At 44.4% G+C, this 13,818-nt stretch overlaps 1 protein-coding gene across 7 annotated transcripts in view; it reads right to left on the bottom strand.

Annotated features, from left to right (window-relative positions):
* Positions 1 to 3,990, bottom strand: part of TPM1 (tropomyosin 1) — a 23,159-nt gene extending 19,169 nt beyond the window's left edge. For 4 of the 7 annotated variants that reach the window (XM_024199750.3, XM_026648249.2, XM_026648248.2 and 1 more), the window contains exons 1-2: positions 3,742 to 3,989; positions 2,687 to 2,812 (exon numbers count right to left, since the gene is read on the bottom strand). In XM_024199750.3, the coding sequence (XP_024055518.1) occupies positions 2,687 to 2,812; positions 3,742 to 3,855 (240 nt within the window). In that variant the 5' untranslated portion in view covers positions 3,856 to 3,989. Of the gene's footprint in view, positions 1 to 2,686; positions 2,813 to 3,741 lie in introns of all 7 variants that reach the window. The other 3 variants (XM_024199753.3, XM_024199751.3, XM_024199752.2) reach the window with 1 other exon arrangement.
* Positions 3,991 to 13,818: the final 9,828 nt, after the last annotated feature.

Raw genomic sequence — 13,818 nt, forward strand, 5'->3', positions numbered from 1 at the left:
GGGGGGAACATGGACCCAGGCTGGGCTCTGCAATGGGGCGTGGTGGGGAGGACCCAGGCTGGGCTCTGCAATGGGCGCGGCGGGGAGGCGGATGGAGAACACACGGACCCAGTCTGGGCTCGGCACCGGTGGATCCAGAATGGCCTGTGCAATGGGGGGTGGAGATGAAGAAGATCCCAGACTGACCCGTGCAGTGCAGATGAGGGGAACTGGGCAGGGGCAATATGGCCTATGGAGTGAGGGGAGGACGGGGAGACGCTAGACCGGCCGGTGTGAGGCAGGGCCAGGGTGCAGAGTAGAGGGATTTCTGCAGGGCCGGTGTGCACGGTCCTGCTGCCTCCATTCACTCACGGGCGCTGCGGAGGGAAGTGAACAACTAGCCTGGCAGCGCCATCTGCCGCCCACATTGAGACCCATCGTACCCTCTGTCCGCGGGCTGTTCCCCAAGGCGTGAGGAGGGAGAAGAGACGGACGATGGCGGTGGGTGAAAAATCACCAACCAAAGTGGGTGGAAGGCCAGGAGTTCCCCACCCTCCCCCCACATCGCAGAGGAATACTGAATAGGGACAACAAGGCCCGATTAGCTGACTGAGTCGCTCGGGAAGCTGTGCGGCATGTGCCACGTGGTGGGGTTTAAGGCACAGAGGCTGGAGCCTGCCGGGAGGCAGTGGAAGGGGTTGTAACATCTCAGAGCACGGCTTAGGGGGGTGTTACCGCCAAGGGAGGGTGGATTGGTGGCTCTCAGGAAGTGGTTTAAAGAGTGACTGAATTTTGCATTGGGGAGTCATTTGATTTTCCTAACCCCCTCATGTGAGCCCACCCCAAGGAGCTCTCCCCCTCCCCTTCCTGTGACAGATCTCTCAAAGCTTGGACCGATGTGCAGTAGGAGGAGGAATACTCTGAATAAACGATTTGTGCCCCAAAGATACTCTACATATTTGCAACCCCTTATCACAACAGGAGATACTGCATACACCAGGAAACACAGTATTGCAAAGCAACTTTTAAATCTCTGCCTTTGTCTAGAAGAGAAAACAAGCCAGTCACCCTAGCTACCCTCTGCTTGAGCGGTTATTGCAAATAAAACTGCTTTCTCCACACCAATTCCAAAATGGTGTTTTCCTTCCAAGTAAAGGGAAATGGCATCATGACTGCACTGTAGACGTCTCTCTTTTCATGAAAGCAATCTAGTAACATTTCTCTCCCCTCTCCTGCCTTCTTCTTTAGGCAAGCTATTCCCAAATAGTTTGCATACTTTTCCTTATAAGGAATATCTCCCTGGATCTATATGCGGCTCCTTTGAACAAGTTAAATAAACGTCCTGCCGGAGAGCTGCCTCTCATCCATTTAGCCTTATACAGAGAAAGAAAGACATCTGATCCATATTATACAGTCTCTCTCTCTCTCTCTCTCATATACACACACACACACTTTAAGACCCTGAGCTCTATCTGAACATTAGAAACCATTTGTACAGTCTACACTGTGGCTGAAACATTTTTTTTAAAAAAAGTAAACAGAAATATATTGTCTTCTTTCACACACAATTAGATCTTTCTTCTTTACATTTCACCCTCTAAAGTATTTTCCCTACACCTAAAATACTTTGCTTCATCATCATCTCTAAAACTCTTTCCTAATTTTATTATTTTTAGAGATTCATTTTAAAAGCTGAGTTAAGGGGGGAAATACATCATCAATTTGGAAGAGTTGTGCATCACCTAATCCTATAATTCAGAGGTGAAAGTCACTCATAAGGAATTGAATCCTACAGTGGTGGCCAGAGGGATCTGGATGTAAAGCTGTAGAAATGCTAAATTTTGATGTTTTCACCCCTCAGCTCACAGAGAGCCAACATGCATGAAACTATTTTATGCTTGTCAAGGGGCAAACAGGTGGGTGGGATGAGGGTTTGGGTGGGGTGCAAACTCTCACACTATACCATATAAAGCACTGAGCTATATATAACCCCCAGCTTGCTCCCTGGATCTCTATCCCACTGACTGCAGACCTAAGCAAGTATCTTCTGGAATGATTTTCACGCAGAGTGCTGTCTTATCCTTTAACAGGTGAATTATTAACCCCAAGTATCTCCACACATTAAAATCTAGGAGATGGCCTTCAATTTAAGAACCACTGAGTTACGGTAACCTAAGCTGTAGTGCTTCAGTGAAGGCCTAACTGATGTTAGGCCTCTTTTGTACCCCAGTAGGTAGCTGTGTATATGTTAAAAGACCCTGTACTAAGAGTAAAACAGAAATCCTTACAGTTGGCCTATGGAACAATAGATGCAACTAACTCACTAATAATAACATCTTTAAATGACTGCAAATACTTTTCTCAGACAGGAGAAATGGTAATTTTTCCTCTCTCCCCTGCCCCTTTTTAATAAACATCCCACCCTTTACTTACAAGCTCTGTCTAGAGAGGTGGGTACACATGAAATGCACACGTGATGAGCGAGCAGAAATCCATGTCAGTGCCTTTCATGGTGTGTGCACCTCATGCAAGAAGGCAGCGTGGTTTCACCTCTGACCAGGAAACACCTGGCCCCTACAGCAAGCATGTCCCTGGGATGCAGCTGGACTGAAGCACAGGCATGTCTCCTGTGCAGAGGGCAGTAGGGTTTGGGAGGGTAGAGAGGGTGTTGTGTGTGTCTATTGGGGGGGGGGGGGCGCTAACTTACGTCTGCGGCCTTTTTCTCAGCCACTTCCAGCTTTTCCTGGGCATCTTTCAGGGACTCGGAGTATTTGTCCAGCTCATCCTCAGTGCCCTTCAGCTTCTTTTGCAGAGCCACCAACTCGTCCTCCAGCTGCGAGACGGGTGGAAAGTGGTGGGGTAGGAAAGGGAAGGGAGGCGGGGAAGAAAGGGTGCAGCAGGCAATGTGATCGCGCAAAGGAGAAGTGTGGGTGCAGAGGGACAGAAAAAGACAGACGGACAGAGAGAGAGAAAAGGAGAGAAAGAGTTAGATTCCCTTTTGCTCTTGGCAGAGGCACGCTACCTTGGTGGCCTTCTCTTCTGCTGAGAAGAGGCTTTCCTCAGCCTTGTGCAGCTCCTCCAGCACTTGGTCCCTCGTATCCTCCGTCACATGCAATTGCTTTTCCAATTGCACAATGTCATCCTCAAACTAGGCGCACACAGAGGAAATACAATGCACAGATACATTTTTTCTGGGTATTTTCCCCTCTTCCCTTCCCCAACCTCCCAGTAAATGCAATTAAAAAAAAATCCAACTCCATCCCATGAAAGGAGTGGCACACGTCTGGAAAGCGGCACTGCATTTGCAAGGGAACACTTCTGCTTTCAGACATTTAGCATAAAATGGGGGAGAGGAGGCTGGGGAACACATGGACTTACTTGCACTTAGGTAAATCAAAGCAGAGCTGTCCATCACCAGCCAGCTGCTAATTTCTACACTTTATTCCGGGTCTAAAGGGCATTTTAGGTCTGTCTGACCCCTTTTTCCCCTTTCCCCCTCCCCAAATCCCTCGGAGGGCTCGGGTAGTTATTCAAATCTACTCCACTGGTGTGAAAATTCCGCTCTTTCGAGTTACTCAGTCTCTTTGGGCGGGGAGGGGAATCCCATTAGCAAAGTCCAGCCAGTCGGTAGGAGCACGTTAAGAGCCCACACGGAGAATAGCTGGGACAAACTGCTGCTCCAGCCTGCGAGCTGCACGAGGACCCCGAGGGGTGCTGCTGGTGGCTATTGACTCGCGCACTGGCATGCGGCGAAATGCAGACCTGCTTGCTCCTGTCCTCCGCCGCCTTCTTGTCCGCTTCGGCTTGCTCGGCTCGGTCCAGGGCGTTCTCCTTGTCGAGCTTCAGCATCTGCATCTTCTTCTTGATGGCATCCATGGTGGCGGCGGGCTAGGACTCCCCACACACAGACAGGACCCAGGCGGAGGAAGGGACGGGGCGGGCGAGCGGGCTGCGGGAGGCGGGTCTGTGCTGGGGCTGAGCGCCGGGCTGCAGTGCGAGAGCCGGGCGGGCAGCACCGCGCAGATATGTACGTTCCACGGGGGCTGCCTGCATTCCTCAAGCCAGCCATCCAATACTTTTTTGGAGAGGGCTTTTCTCCCCCCCGCCCCCTGGCCTCGTCCCTACCCCCTTGCTCTCGCTCACTCCCTGCTTTTTTCCACCTCCAGCTTCTGCTCTCCCATTCGCTGCCGCCTGCCATTTGACCGTGGATATGACTATATATGGGATCCGACGGGCTAGGGAGGGAAGGCAGGCAGGGGCAGAGAGATTTGTGCCTGTGTCTACTCTGAGTACGCGGGACGGGACGTTTGCTGCTGCCGCTGCCGGGGGCAGGCCAGAGCGGGTTGCACGGGTGATGCTGTGAGCCGGAGCTGATTGTCTGCAGGGAGCGAAGTTATGCCTGAAATGCCCATTCTGCAAAGTCCTGGCTTGAGCCGAGCGCTTGGGTGATTGTTCTGCTCCGTAGCGGGGCTGGCTCGTCCCATCCCACAGCCTCCAATAAATCCCAGCCCAAACAGCACTGGGAGCCCACCGAGCTTTCCTCCCTTCCTGTAACAACAGGTTTCTAACAGCCCACAATGTATATACATTAACTGGGGCCGGTCATTCCGTGGGCTGTGGTAAAGTCTGGAGGGGTGTGTGTGTCTCTGTGTGAGTCTGTCTCACAAATCCATTCACAATTTTCACACACAGCTTTAAGGAAACCCCAAGAGCCTTGAGGCTCAAGGATGTACAGGGCTGGTGAAACTTTCTTCGCTTTTGCCCTTTGCGCAGGCAGGAAGTCATATTTTTGTAACCACAACTGGAGCCGATCATCTTCTGGCTTGTTACTACATTTCTACTGGGACTGCCAGATTTGGGAATACAGTATGGGGAAAGAAGGCAAGGGGGCCTGCTAGGGGTTAACTTTCTGCATTTTTGAAAATGGATTCATTTCTCCTGGTACACACGGGGATACATTTGTAAAAATCATCAATTTACCTGAATGGACAGAGAAATTATATTCCTAATGGAATGTAGGCAGATTGTGAGCTCTTAGAGATAGGGGCTGTCTCTTGTTCTGTGTTTGTACAGTGCCTAGCACAATCCTGACTAGGACCTCTACACACTATTGTAATATCAATAATTTAAGTAAAACGCAGTATTGTAAATAGGGATTGATTTATAAACAGGCATATCTACTTCCCACATCCCCTTCTAATAGACCATTTTTTTATTACAGTTTTCCTATTTGTTTTCTGAGCAAGCATCACTGCAACCAAACCCCAGACAAAAAGAATGTCGCAGCCAGAAGGATTTCTCTGAGTGTCTGTGACAAGGAGGAGGAGTTTGTTCACAGTGCCCCCAGAGTAGTTCACAACCTGTTGTAAAGGAGATGGACTTGCCCCACTGAAAATAGCTGAGTTGATAAGGCTGACCAAACAACTTGTAAGCACTTCTGGAGTCTATCATATTCCTCTCCAGTATTTCATCACATTCTTAACCGGGAGGGAGGGGGCGGGTAGGAAACGGCCCTTACACATAATAGTGGTGCAAGTGTTAACTTTCTAGCAATTTATTTTGGGCTTATTGGGCAGTTAAACTACAGAAAATGTTGAGGCAACTGGTCTGGTATGAAGTATCAGAGGGGTAGCCGTGTTAGTCTGAATCTGTAAAAAGTAACAGAGGGTCCTGTGGCACCTTTAAGACTAACAGAAGTATTGGGAGCATAAGCTTTCGTGGGTAAGAACCTCACTTCTTCAGATGCAAGTGTCTGGTATGGTGAGTTGGGTAGATCTTGTTTAACAGAACTATATAAAGCTTTGTTTCAGAGTAGCAGCCGTGTTAGTCTGTGTCCGCAAAAAGAACAGGAGTACTTGTGGCACCTTAGAGACTAACAAATTTATTAGAGCATAAGCTTTCGTGGGCTACAACCCACTTCTTCGGATGCATATTGAGTGAAACATATATTGAGGAGATATATATACACACATACAGAGAGCATGAACAGGTGGGAGTTGTCTTACCAACTCTGAGAGGCCAATTAAGTAAGAGAAAAAAAACTTTTGAAGTGATAATCAAGATAGCCAAGTACAGACAGTTTGATAAGAAGCAAGTGTGAGAATACTTACAAGGGGAGATAGATTCAATGTTTGTAATGGCTCAGCCATTCCCAATCCCTATTTAACCCTGAGTTGATTGTGTCTAGTTTGCATATCAATTCCAGCGCAGCAGTCTCTCGTTGGAGTCTGTTTTTGAAGTTTTTCTGTTTTAAGATAGCCACCCGCAGGTCTGTCATAGAATGGCCAGACAGGTTAAAGTGTTCTCCCACTGGTTTTTGAGTATTATGATTCCTGATGTCAGATTTGTGTCCATTAATTCTTTTGCGTAGAGACTGTCCGGTTTGGCCAATGTACATGGCAGAGGGGCATTGCTGGCACATGATGGCATATATCACATTGGTAGATGTGCAGGTGAACGAGCCCCTGATGGTATGGCTGATGTGATTAGGCCCTATGATGGTGTCACTTGAATAGATATGTGGACAGAGTTGGCATCGGGCTTTGTTACAAGGATAGGTTCCTGGGTCAGTGTTTGCATAGTTTGTGCTGTAAAGAACGAAGGCAAGTAGATGCGAGTGAAATGATAGATGGTTGCCACTCCTGGGCTCTGCTCATATGAAATTAAAAGATTTACACAAAACCTGAAATGTCTGAAGGAAATGTTTAGATAGTTTAAGTTAAAAATGAGAGACTCAAGCAACCCTGAAAACAATTAAGAAAATGATGTATAATTAAATGGAGACTTATTTTCCCTATTGTGGTTTTTCCATAGTGAAATAAGGTGTTATGTCTCATTAGCACAAGGAGCAAGATACAACAGGATCTCTCAGACCCTGACAAACACAACACAGGTGTGCCTTCTCACAATTTAAGAAAGTAAAGTGTGCTGTATGAGGAAGTGCATGATCTGCAGGATTTGATTGCACAAAGGTGGCAATGAACCAACCTCATGTGGCTTTTGTCTGGATTAAGGAATTTTAGCAGAAAATTCCTCAATGAGACTATGACTGGTTCAACTGAATCAATGTTAGCCATAGCATAGGCCAAGCTCCAACAGCTTCTAGCATGCTTACCTGATACATCCCGATATTATTGGGACTGTACCGATATTAGGGGCTTTGCCTTATATAGGCAACTATACCTGTCTCTGCAGGAAAAAAAAAAAAGTGTCCCAAATTTTCACACTTGTTTTCTGGTCACCCTAGCTGCTGGGACAATTAGAGCTGTGAATCAAAGGAGCCAAGGGAGGTAAGTACCCATCTCCCTTTGAATTTCAATGTTCAGAGAATCAACGGGAGAGGGGCGGGGAGGAGGTGGAACAAACCAAAAAACAAACAACCCTCAATTTCAACCCACCAGAGTTTGGGTCTGTGGGTTGGTTTCAGCACATTATAAAGGCAGTGGCCATTTGCAGGATCTGAGTTCACATATCAAATGGTGTAAAGTCAAAGGCGTTTGGACCAATCTCTACTACAGAATGTACAATTTCACCAGCTAAGGATATGCTTTCTGTTTTGTTATCCCTACAGTAAAGGATAATTGTAGTGCTCACTGCGATGATATCTGATTGTCCTACAAGAGTAAAAGATAGTAATAGGGATATCTCTAGAAGATGAAATTCTTCCCTCTGTCTTCCTTTAAAATGGATTTCAACTGAGACTAGGTGTCAATGGTTAATTCCATCTGGCTGAGGTGTCATAAGACAAAGTTGTGGGGAATGTATTTTAAGTATAGCTAGATAGGAACAAAGAGTCTGTTTTTAAAAATCCTTTGTAAATTAATTTGTCTGCTTAGTCATTTATTTGTGACTGCCTCTTTAACTTTCATTAGCTTCAGTGGGAGCAGGATTGGGCTCTTACCTGGGTTAGTATGGATTTAAAAAAAAACAAACCTAAATACATTTTGCATGGCAAACCGATTTTATTTTGAAATGGAGCAATATGTTTCATGCAGATGCTAGGGTTCCAAAACTAAAAATGACTTTAAAAGTGTAAAATGCTGTGGGGCTGGGAATAGTATGAGGTAGCTCTGTTGCCCTCTGGGTAGAATGAATGTCTTGCAAAATTAAAAAAACATCCTGAAGAGCCAATTAAGGAGTGGGGCTCATAGGCTCTGACAAGACTCGCATTCAGTTCCTTTTAGCTGAAAGGATGTTGGCCCTGACCTGGGACCCTCAAGGGTGGGATGGGGAAGTTGGAAAGTAACGTGTATATTGTGGGGAGGAAGACGGAGGGGGCAATCCTTGGATCTCAGGAAGATACCTAGAGGAAGTTGCCGCCTCCCCAGGAAAAAAGGAAATCTTGAGGTTCTTCTCACACGGTAATCTCTGGTTAGTGAAGTTTGTTTATATCAAGACTCCACGGTCTCCCATGGATCTGAATTTTAGAGGTGATTTAAATTGTTTTTCTGATAGAGGAGAAGAGAAGCACAAACATGTACAAACATGTTCATCTTACCTTTTACTGAGCATTTCAAGTTGCTTGGGTATTTCTGCTCCATCTGGCTAGAAAAGGTAGGCCTTGCATTTAAGAGATATATACGACTGCTTTCTCTCTCTCTCTCTGCTTTAAAAAGTGATACTTGAGGAAAGTATGTTCTGAAGTTAATTATGAATATTGAAAAATGATGCAGCACAAACACTAATTTTCCAAGATAACGATAATACTCATACGTTACTGTTAGCTCCAGTTACTCTTTCACCACTTTTAGCCAGAGATCTCTGCCATATCACTTTGGCTGAGTTGAGGTTGTAATTCACAACAAGCACACTGGCTCCTTAACAACTGTTTTACCTGTCTCTGGCAAGATGACAAAGATAATTGATGTTGCTAGAGGAAAATACCTATTGCAGTTATGTTGTGTTTTGTTAAATAAATTAGGCTTTTTAAAAGTTGGACAACACAGAGAAGAAAGATACAGAAAGAGTATGTTTAAACAATACTTTTAGTTTTCCCTACAACAAAGGGGTCTGTTATCTAGAAAGCTTAATTGCTAGATGGTTCTACCTCTCAGAACATGACTGGAAGCTGCCTTTTCTTAGACCACATGCAGCCATGGAATGTAACTTGGGAAGGATGTCTCTCTTTGTTCAGAGCTCAGGTTAGGTCTCATTGAAGATTCTGAAAACACACAAAGGAGCAAGTGTGAGAGGGGTAGCCATGTTAGTCTGTATCCACAAAAACAACGAGGAGTCTGGTGGCACCTTAAAGACTAAGATTTATTTGGGTTTAAGCTTTTGTGAGTAAAAAACCCACTTCTTCAGATGCATGGCATCAGATGCAAAAGAGTAAAAAGATGTAGTATTCATATGCATATTGCCTTGAAACACATCCCTTACTGATAAGGCTGTTTTTTAGGAATAAAACTTTTCACCATCACAGATGCATTTCAAACAGGGTTTTTGAATTTGTCAGGTTTCTCTCTCTCACACACACACACACACACACACACACACTTTTTTTAAAGTTGTTCTTCTTTCCCTGAATGGCTGTGTCTGAGCTGTTAAGACATGACACCTAGCTACTGATGAGGACTGGTTTTGCCAGTTCTTGGCAAATAGATAAAGGTGATTAAGCACTCAAATAGGTCAGTTGTATGAGCTCATAGGTCTGTTTTATGCAGGGAGAGAGTTAGCAACACTAATTCATTTCAGTGCAGGCAAAACCTGATTTGAACCAAGGTCTCCCAGAGATCTGAAACATTTTTATAATTAGGGTCCATAAAAATAAATTTGGGATGGAGAGAACAACATGAATTTTGGGGGTCAGAAAAAAAATCACTATTTAGCTGTATAACAAATACAACACTAAAAATCATAATTACTGATCAATTAGGCAGGCTTTGCCAACAGTTTGTATTGATCTTTTCAGCTAAGGATCTCAAAGAGCTTTACAATAAATATAATATATATATATATATATCTCTCATAGAACTGGAAGGGACCCCAAAAGGTCATCACGTCGAGCCCCCTGCCTTCACTAGCAAGACCAAGTACTGATTCTTGCCCCAGATCCCTAAGTGGTCCCCTCAAGGATTGAACTCACAATCAGGGGTTTAGCAGGCCAATGCTCAAATCACTAAACTATCCCTCCCCCCTTTGCTAAGCCACATAATATTGTGGTGAGAGAGGTATATTATACAGAGCATAAAGTGAGAAAATAAAACTGAAGCAACTGAGAGGATAAATTACCTACCCACAGTTCCACAATTCAGTCTTGATCTTGGGCTCATTGAAATCAATGGAAAAACCTCCCATTGACTTCAGCGGAGCAAGGCTTAAGTTAGTGGTAGAACTTGATATGTAAGACGGGAATCTTGACCCCCAGTTCCCTGCTCAATCCACTGGATAACATGCACATGCAAAAATGTCTGCGAATATTACAGCTGCATGTACTAAAAGCTCTCAGTGTCACCACTGTGAATGTTTTCAGTCCTGTTTCTAAGATGTGCAGTGCAGGTGTTAATTTAAGATTGGGAAATAGTAAAATGGGTAATAAACCACTGGCATTTTCTAAAATGATTTTACAATTTTTGCTTTAGAAAATGATCTGTTCCCATCTGAACTTCTGTCATCCAAGAAGGCAGTTCCCTACAGTCTGCTAATTTCCTTAAAGGTGGAAGTATTTATAGTACAGTCTTCTGCACCTGCCCTGATATATAATGCGAGGGTCTGCTCAGATGCCACACCAAATGCTGTTGGTTAGAAACCATGAGCTAATGTCTTAAAATATCTCCAAGGAGGTCTTTTCTTGTAAGACTCACTTAATCCTTGTCACTCTACTATTATTACTACTACTAAACTATGCAATATTACATGTCCCCATTTTTTCCTTTTTTAAATCAAGAGGCCCTTGGGTTCAGGGAGCAGGTAATTAAGAAATGTTATTTTCATTCTCTGAAAAAACAACAAGAGCTGAGCAGTGAAGAGGCAGAAAAAGACCAACATTGGAACATTTTCCCACATCCTGCCTTTCATAGATTCAGAGAGTTTAATGCCAGAAGGGACTATTAGATCATCGTGTCTGACCTCCTGCATATCATAGACCATTAAATTTCATCCAGTTACCTCCTGTATTGAGCTCAGTTACTTGTATTTGGATAAAGCATCCACTAGTCTTGATTGATGACGCTTGGGGCAGGTACAGCACAAGGGGATCCTTGCCCATTACTTGGACTCCAAGGCTCTACAGTAATACAAATAATAAATAATAATAATCAAGAGATGGAAAATCCACCACTTGCCTTAGCAGTTTGTTTCAATGGTTAATCATCCTTGCTGTTAAAAATGTGTGCCTTATTTCTCATATAAATTTGTCTGGCTTCAGTTTCCAGCCATTGGTTCTTGTTATGCTTTCTCCACAAGATTAAGTCCTTAGGTACCTGGTATTTTCTCCCCGTGAAGGTAGTTATACATTGTAATCAAATCACCCTGTAATTTTCTTTTTGATACTAAAACAGATCGAGCTCTTTACGTCTCTTTCTGTAAGGTATTTATTCCAGTACCCTCTCCAATTTTTTCAATATCCTTTTTAAAACATAGACATCCAAACTGGATGTAGCATTAGAATTAGTCTCACCAATGCTGTATACAAAAGTAAAACCACCTCGTTACTCCCATTTACATCTCCATTATGGGCATTAGCCCATTTTACAACAGCATTGCGCTGGGAGCTCTCGGTGAGCTGTTGGTCCATTATGACCGCTAAATCCTTGTCAGAGTTAATGCTTTCCAGGGAACATAGTAGCTGCCTCCGTCTTATTTTTTTGAAAGGGATAAATATGGAAAAGCTTGATTCTGTGTGTTCTGGTCATCTCCTCTTACTCTTCAACATCACAGCCTGTAAATCATGAAAGCAAGGGTGCAAAAACAGGCGAACATACACTTCTCCCAGTCCCTTGTGAAGGGGAGGCCCCTGGGTAGTGGGAGTTGAAGAGCCAGCCCACCCTGGTGGCTCTTGTACAAAGGGCTGGGCTGGCTCTCTGCTCCAGGCGTTGCGGCCTGGTGCACAGGGTCACAGCGCTGTCCAGCCTAGGCCTGGCTACCCCTCTGTCATGATGGAAGGGTGGCTGAGCCAATCCAGAGTGGCACTGTGATCCTGTGTGCCAGGTTGCAACATAAGGAGCAGATAGCTGGGCATAGCCCCGCAGGACAGGAGGCACTGCTGCGGGGGGGTGCAGGGCTGGCCCCCTCCCCCAGAGCCTCCCCTTTGCAGGCTGGGATTAGAGTTGTGGTGATGGGGTGAAGGGTGTTGCTGTGCGTGGTCAGTGCCCCCTCAGCAGTTTAGTATAGTGCAACCATTGAACTGGGAGGCTACATCCGCCCCCGACACAAGTTCGTTCCCCTTCTCTGCTCCTTGCACCTAAACCCAATAAATATGGAAATGTCAGGTAGGAAAAAAAACACTTGTTACTTGCTAGCTGAGTCTATTTAATATGGAAGTTAGTGAGGCCAGTGAATATGGGACCCCCAAATGCCATCTTTACAAAGTCACTTTTAGGGTGGAACCACATTGTCAGGTTTGTGTGTGGATACCCCACACAATAAACAGTATGCAACCATGAAGCGCGCGTCTGCCTGCTTTCATTGAAAAAAATTTTCATTGAAAAATTTCATTGAATTGTTTTTGCAGCAAGTCTATTGAAAGGCCTGGAGAAACAGTCAGTGAAAATGTTCCGACTCTTCCATTCATTTTGATTACAGTCTGTTTGCTCTTGAAAGCACTGAGCATGGTACTGTGACATAGAAGGGAAGAATGCCAAAGATGATAAGTAAAACTCAAGGTAAAGTTTTCATAGTTTGTTATGGAGGTATGATGTAAAGCCTGTCCACACAAACACCAAGCTGAAATGGATTGTGCATTAACTACATCAGAGATCAAAAAAGAAGAACTTTTGGACTGGGGGCTGACTGTCATCTCACATTGGTGTGAAACTGGCATTTATTAACTTAACTGAAGTTGCTCCTGATCTACATCAGTGCAATTGCTAATCAGACTCAGCCCTTTTGTGTGTGAGGACAGGAAAAGAGAGATAAAAATGCCCACCAGCTAGGCCTGGTTAGCAGATTGGAGTGGGACAAACTGGACAATAACAAAGACCCTACATTCCGAAGACAGTAGTCCATTTCTATTAAGCAGTTCTTTTGCCAATGCACTGATATATATATATATATATATATATATATATATATACACAGACACTATGATTATAATGTCCACCAGCACATCTAGATAATTACAAGCCCAGCTAAAGTATAGGTTTGCAATTTTTTGGCAGAACAACAAACATACCCATTTATGAAACCACTGAACTGTTTTATATTGCTGTCCTTATTGATACGATGACATATAATAATAAATAATTGAGATACAATGATGATAAAAACAGCAGCCAAGAAATCTGATGGCATTTCTGACACTCACCCTTTAGCACTTCAGTTCAGTGGAGGAGGATGTAGAAATGGATTGTGGCAGAAAGCTATTTATCTCTTCTTGGTGGTGGCTGAGGGGAAACCTGATTAGGAATGTCCTGAGATCCTGTGGCAGAACCTGTGACTGTGACTATATAATAATAGCAATTTCTAGAGCAGCAGAGGAAGTGCAGAAAGTGGAATAAAAGAACAGCATCAATAACTACATGGGAATGGTAATTTCCTTGCAGGAATTACTTCTTGTATTGAGGTAGTGCTCAAATGTCGCAGTCCGGATTGGGCCTCATTGTGACAGGCACCGTACAAAGACGTAGGAAGAAATTTTGAATACAAGAAGTAAATGTTCTGCTTTGCCATTCATATCTGAGG

The sequence above is a fragment of the Terrapene carolina genome, unplaced genomic scaffold (genome assembly GCF_002925995.2).
Source record: "Terrapene carolina triunguis isolate 2854851 unplaced genomic scaffold, T_m_triunguis-2.0 Scaffold67, whole genome shotgun sequence".
Lineage (NCBI taxonomy): Eukaryota > Metazoa > Chordata > Testudines > Emydidae > Terrapene > Terrapene triunguis.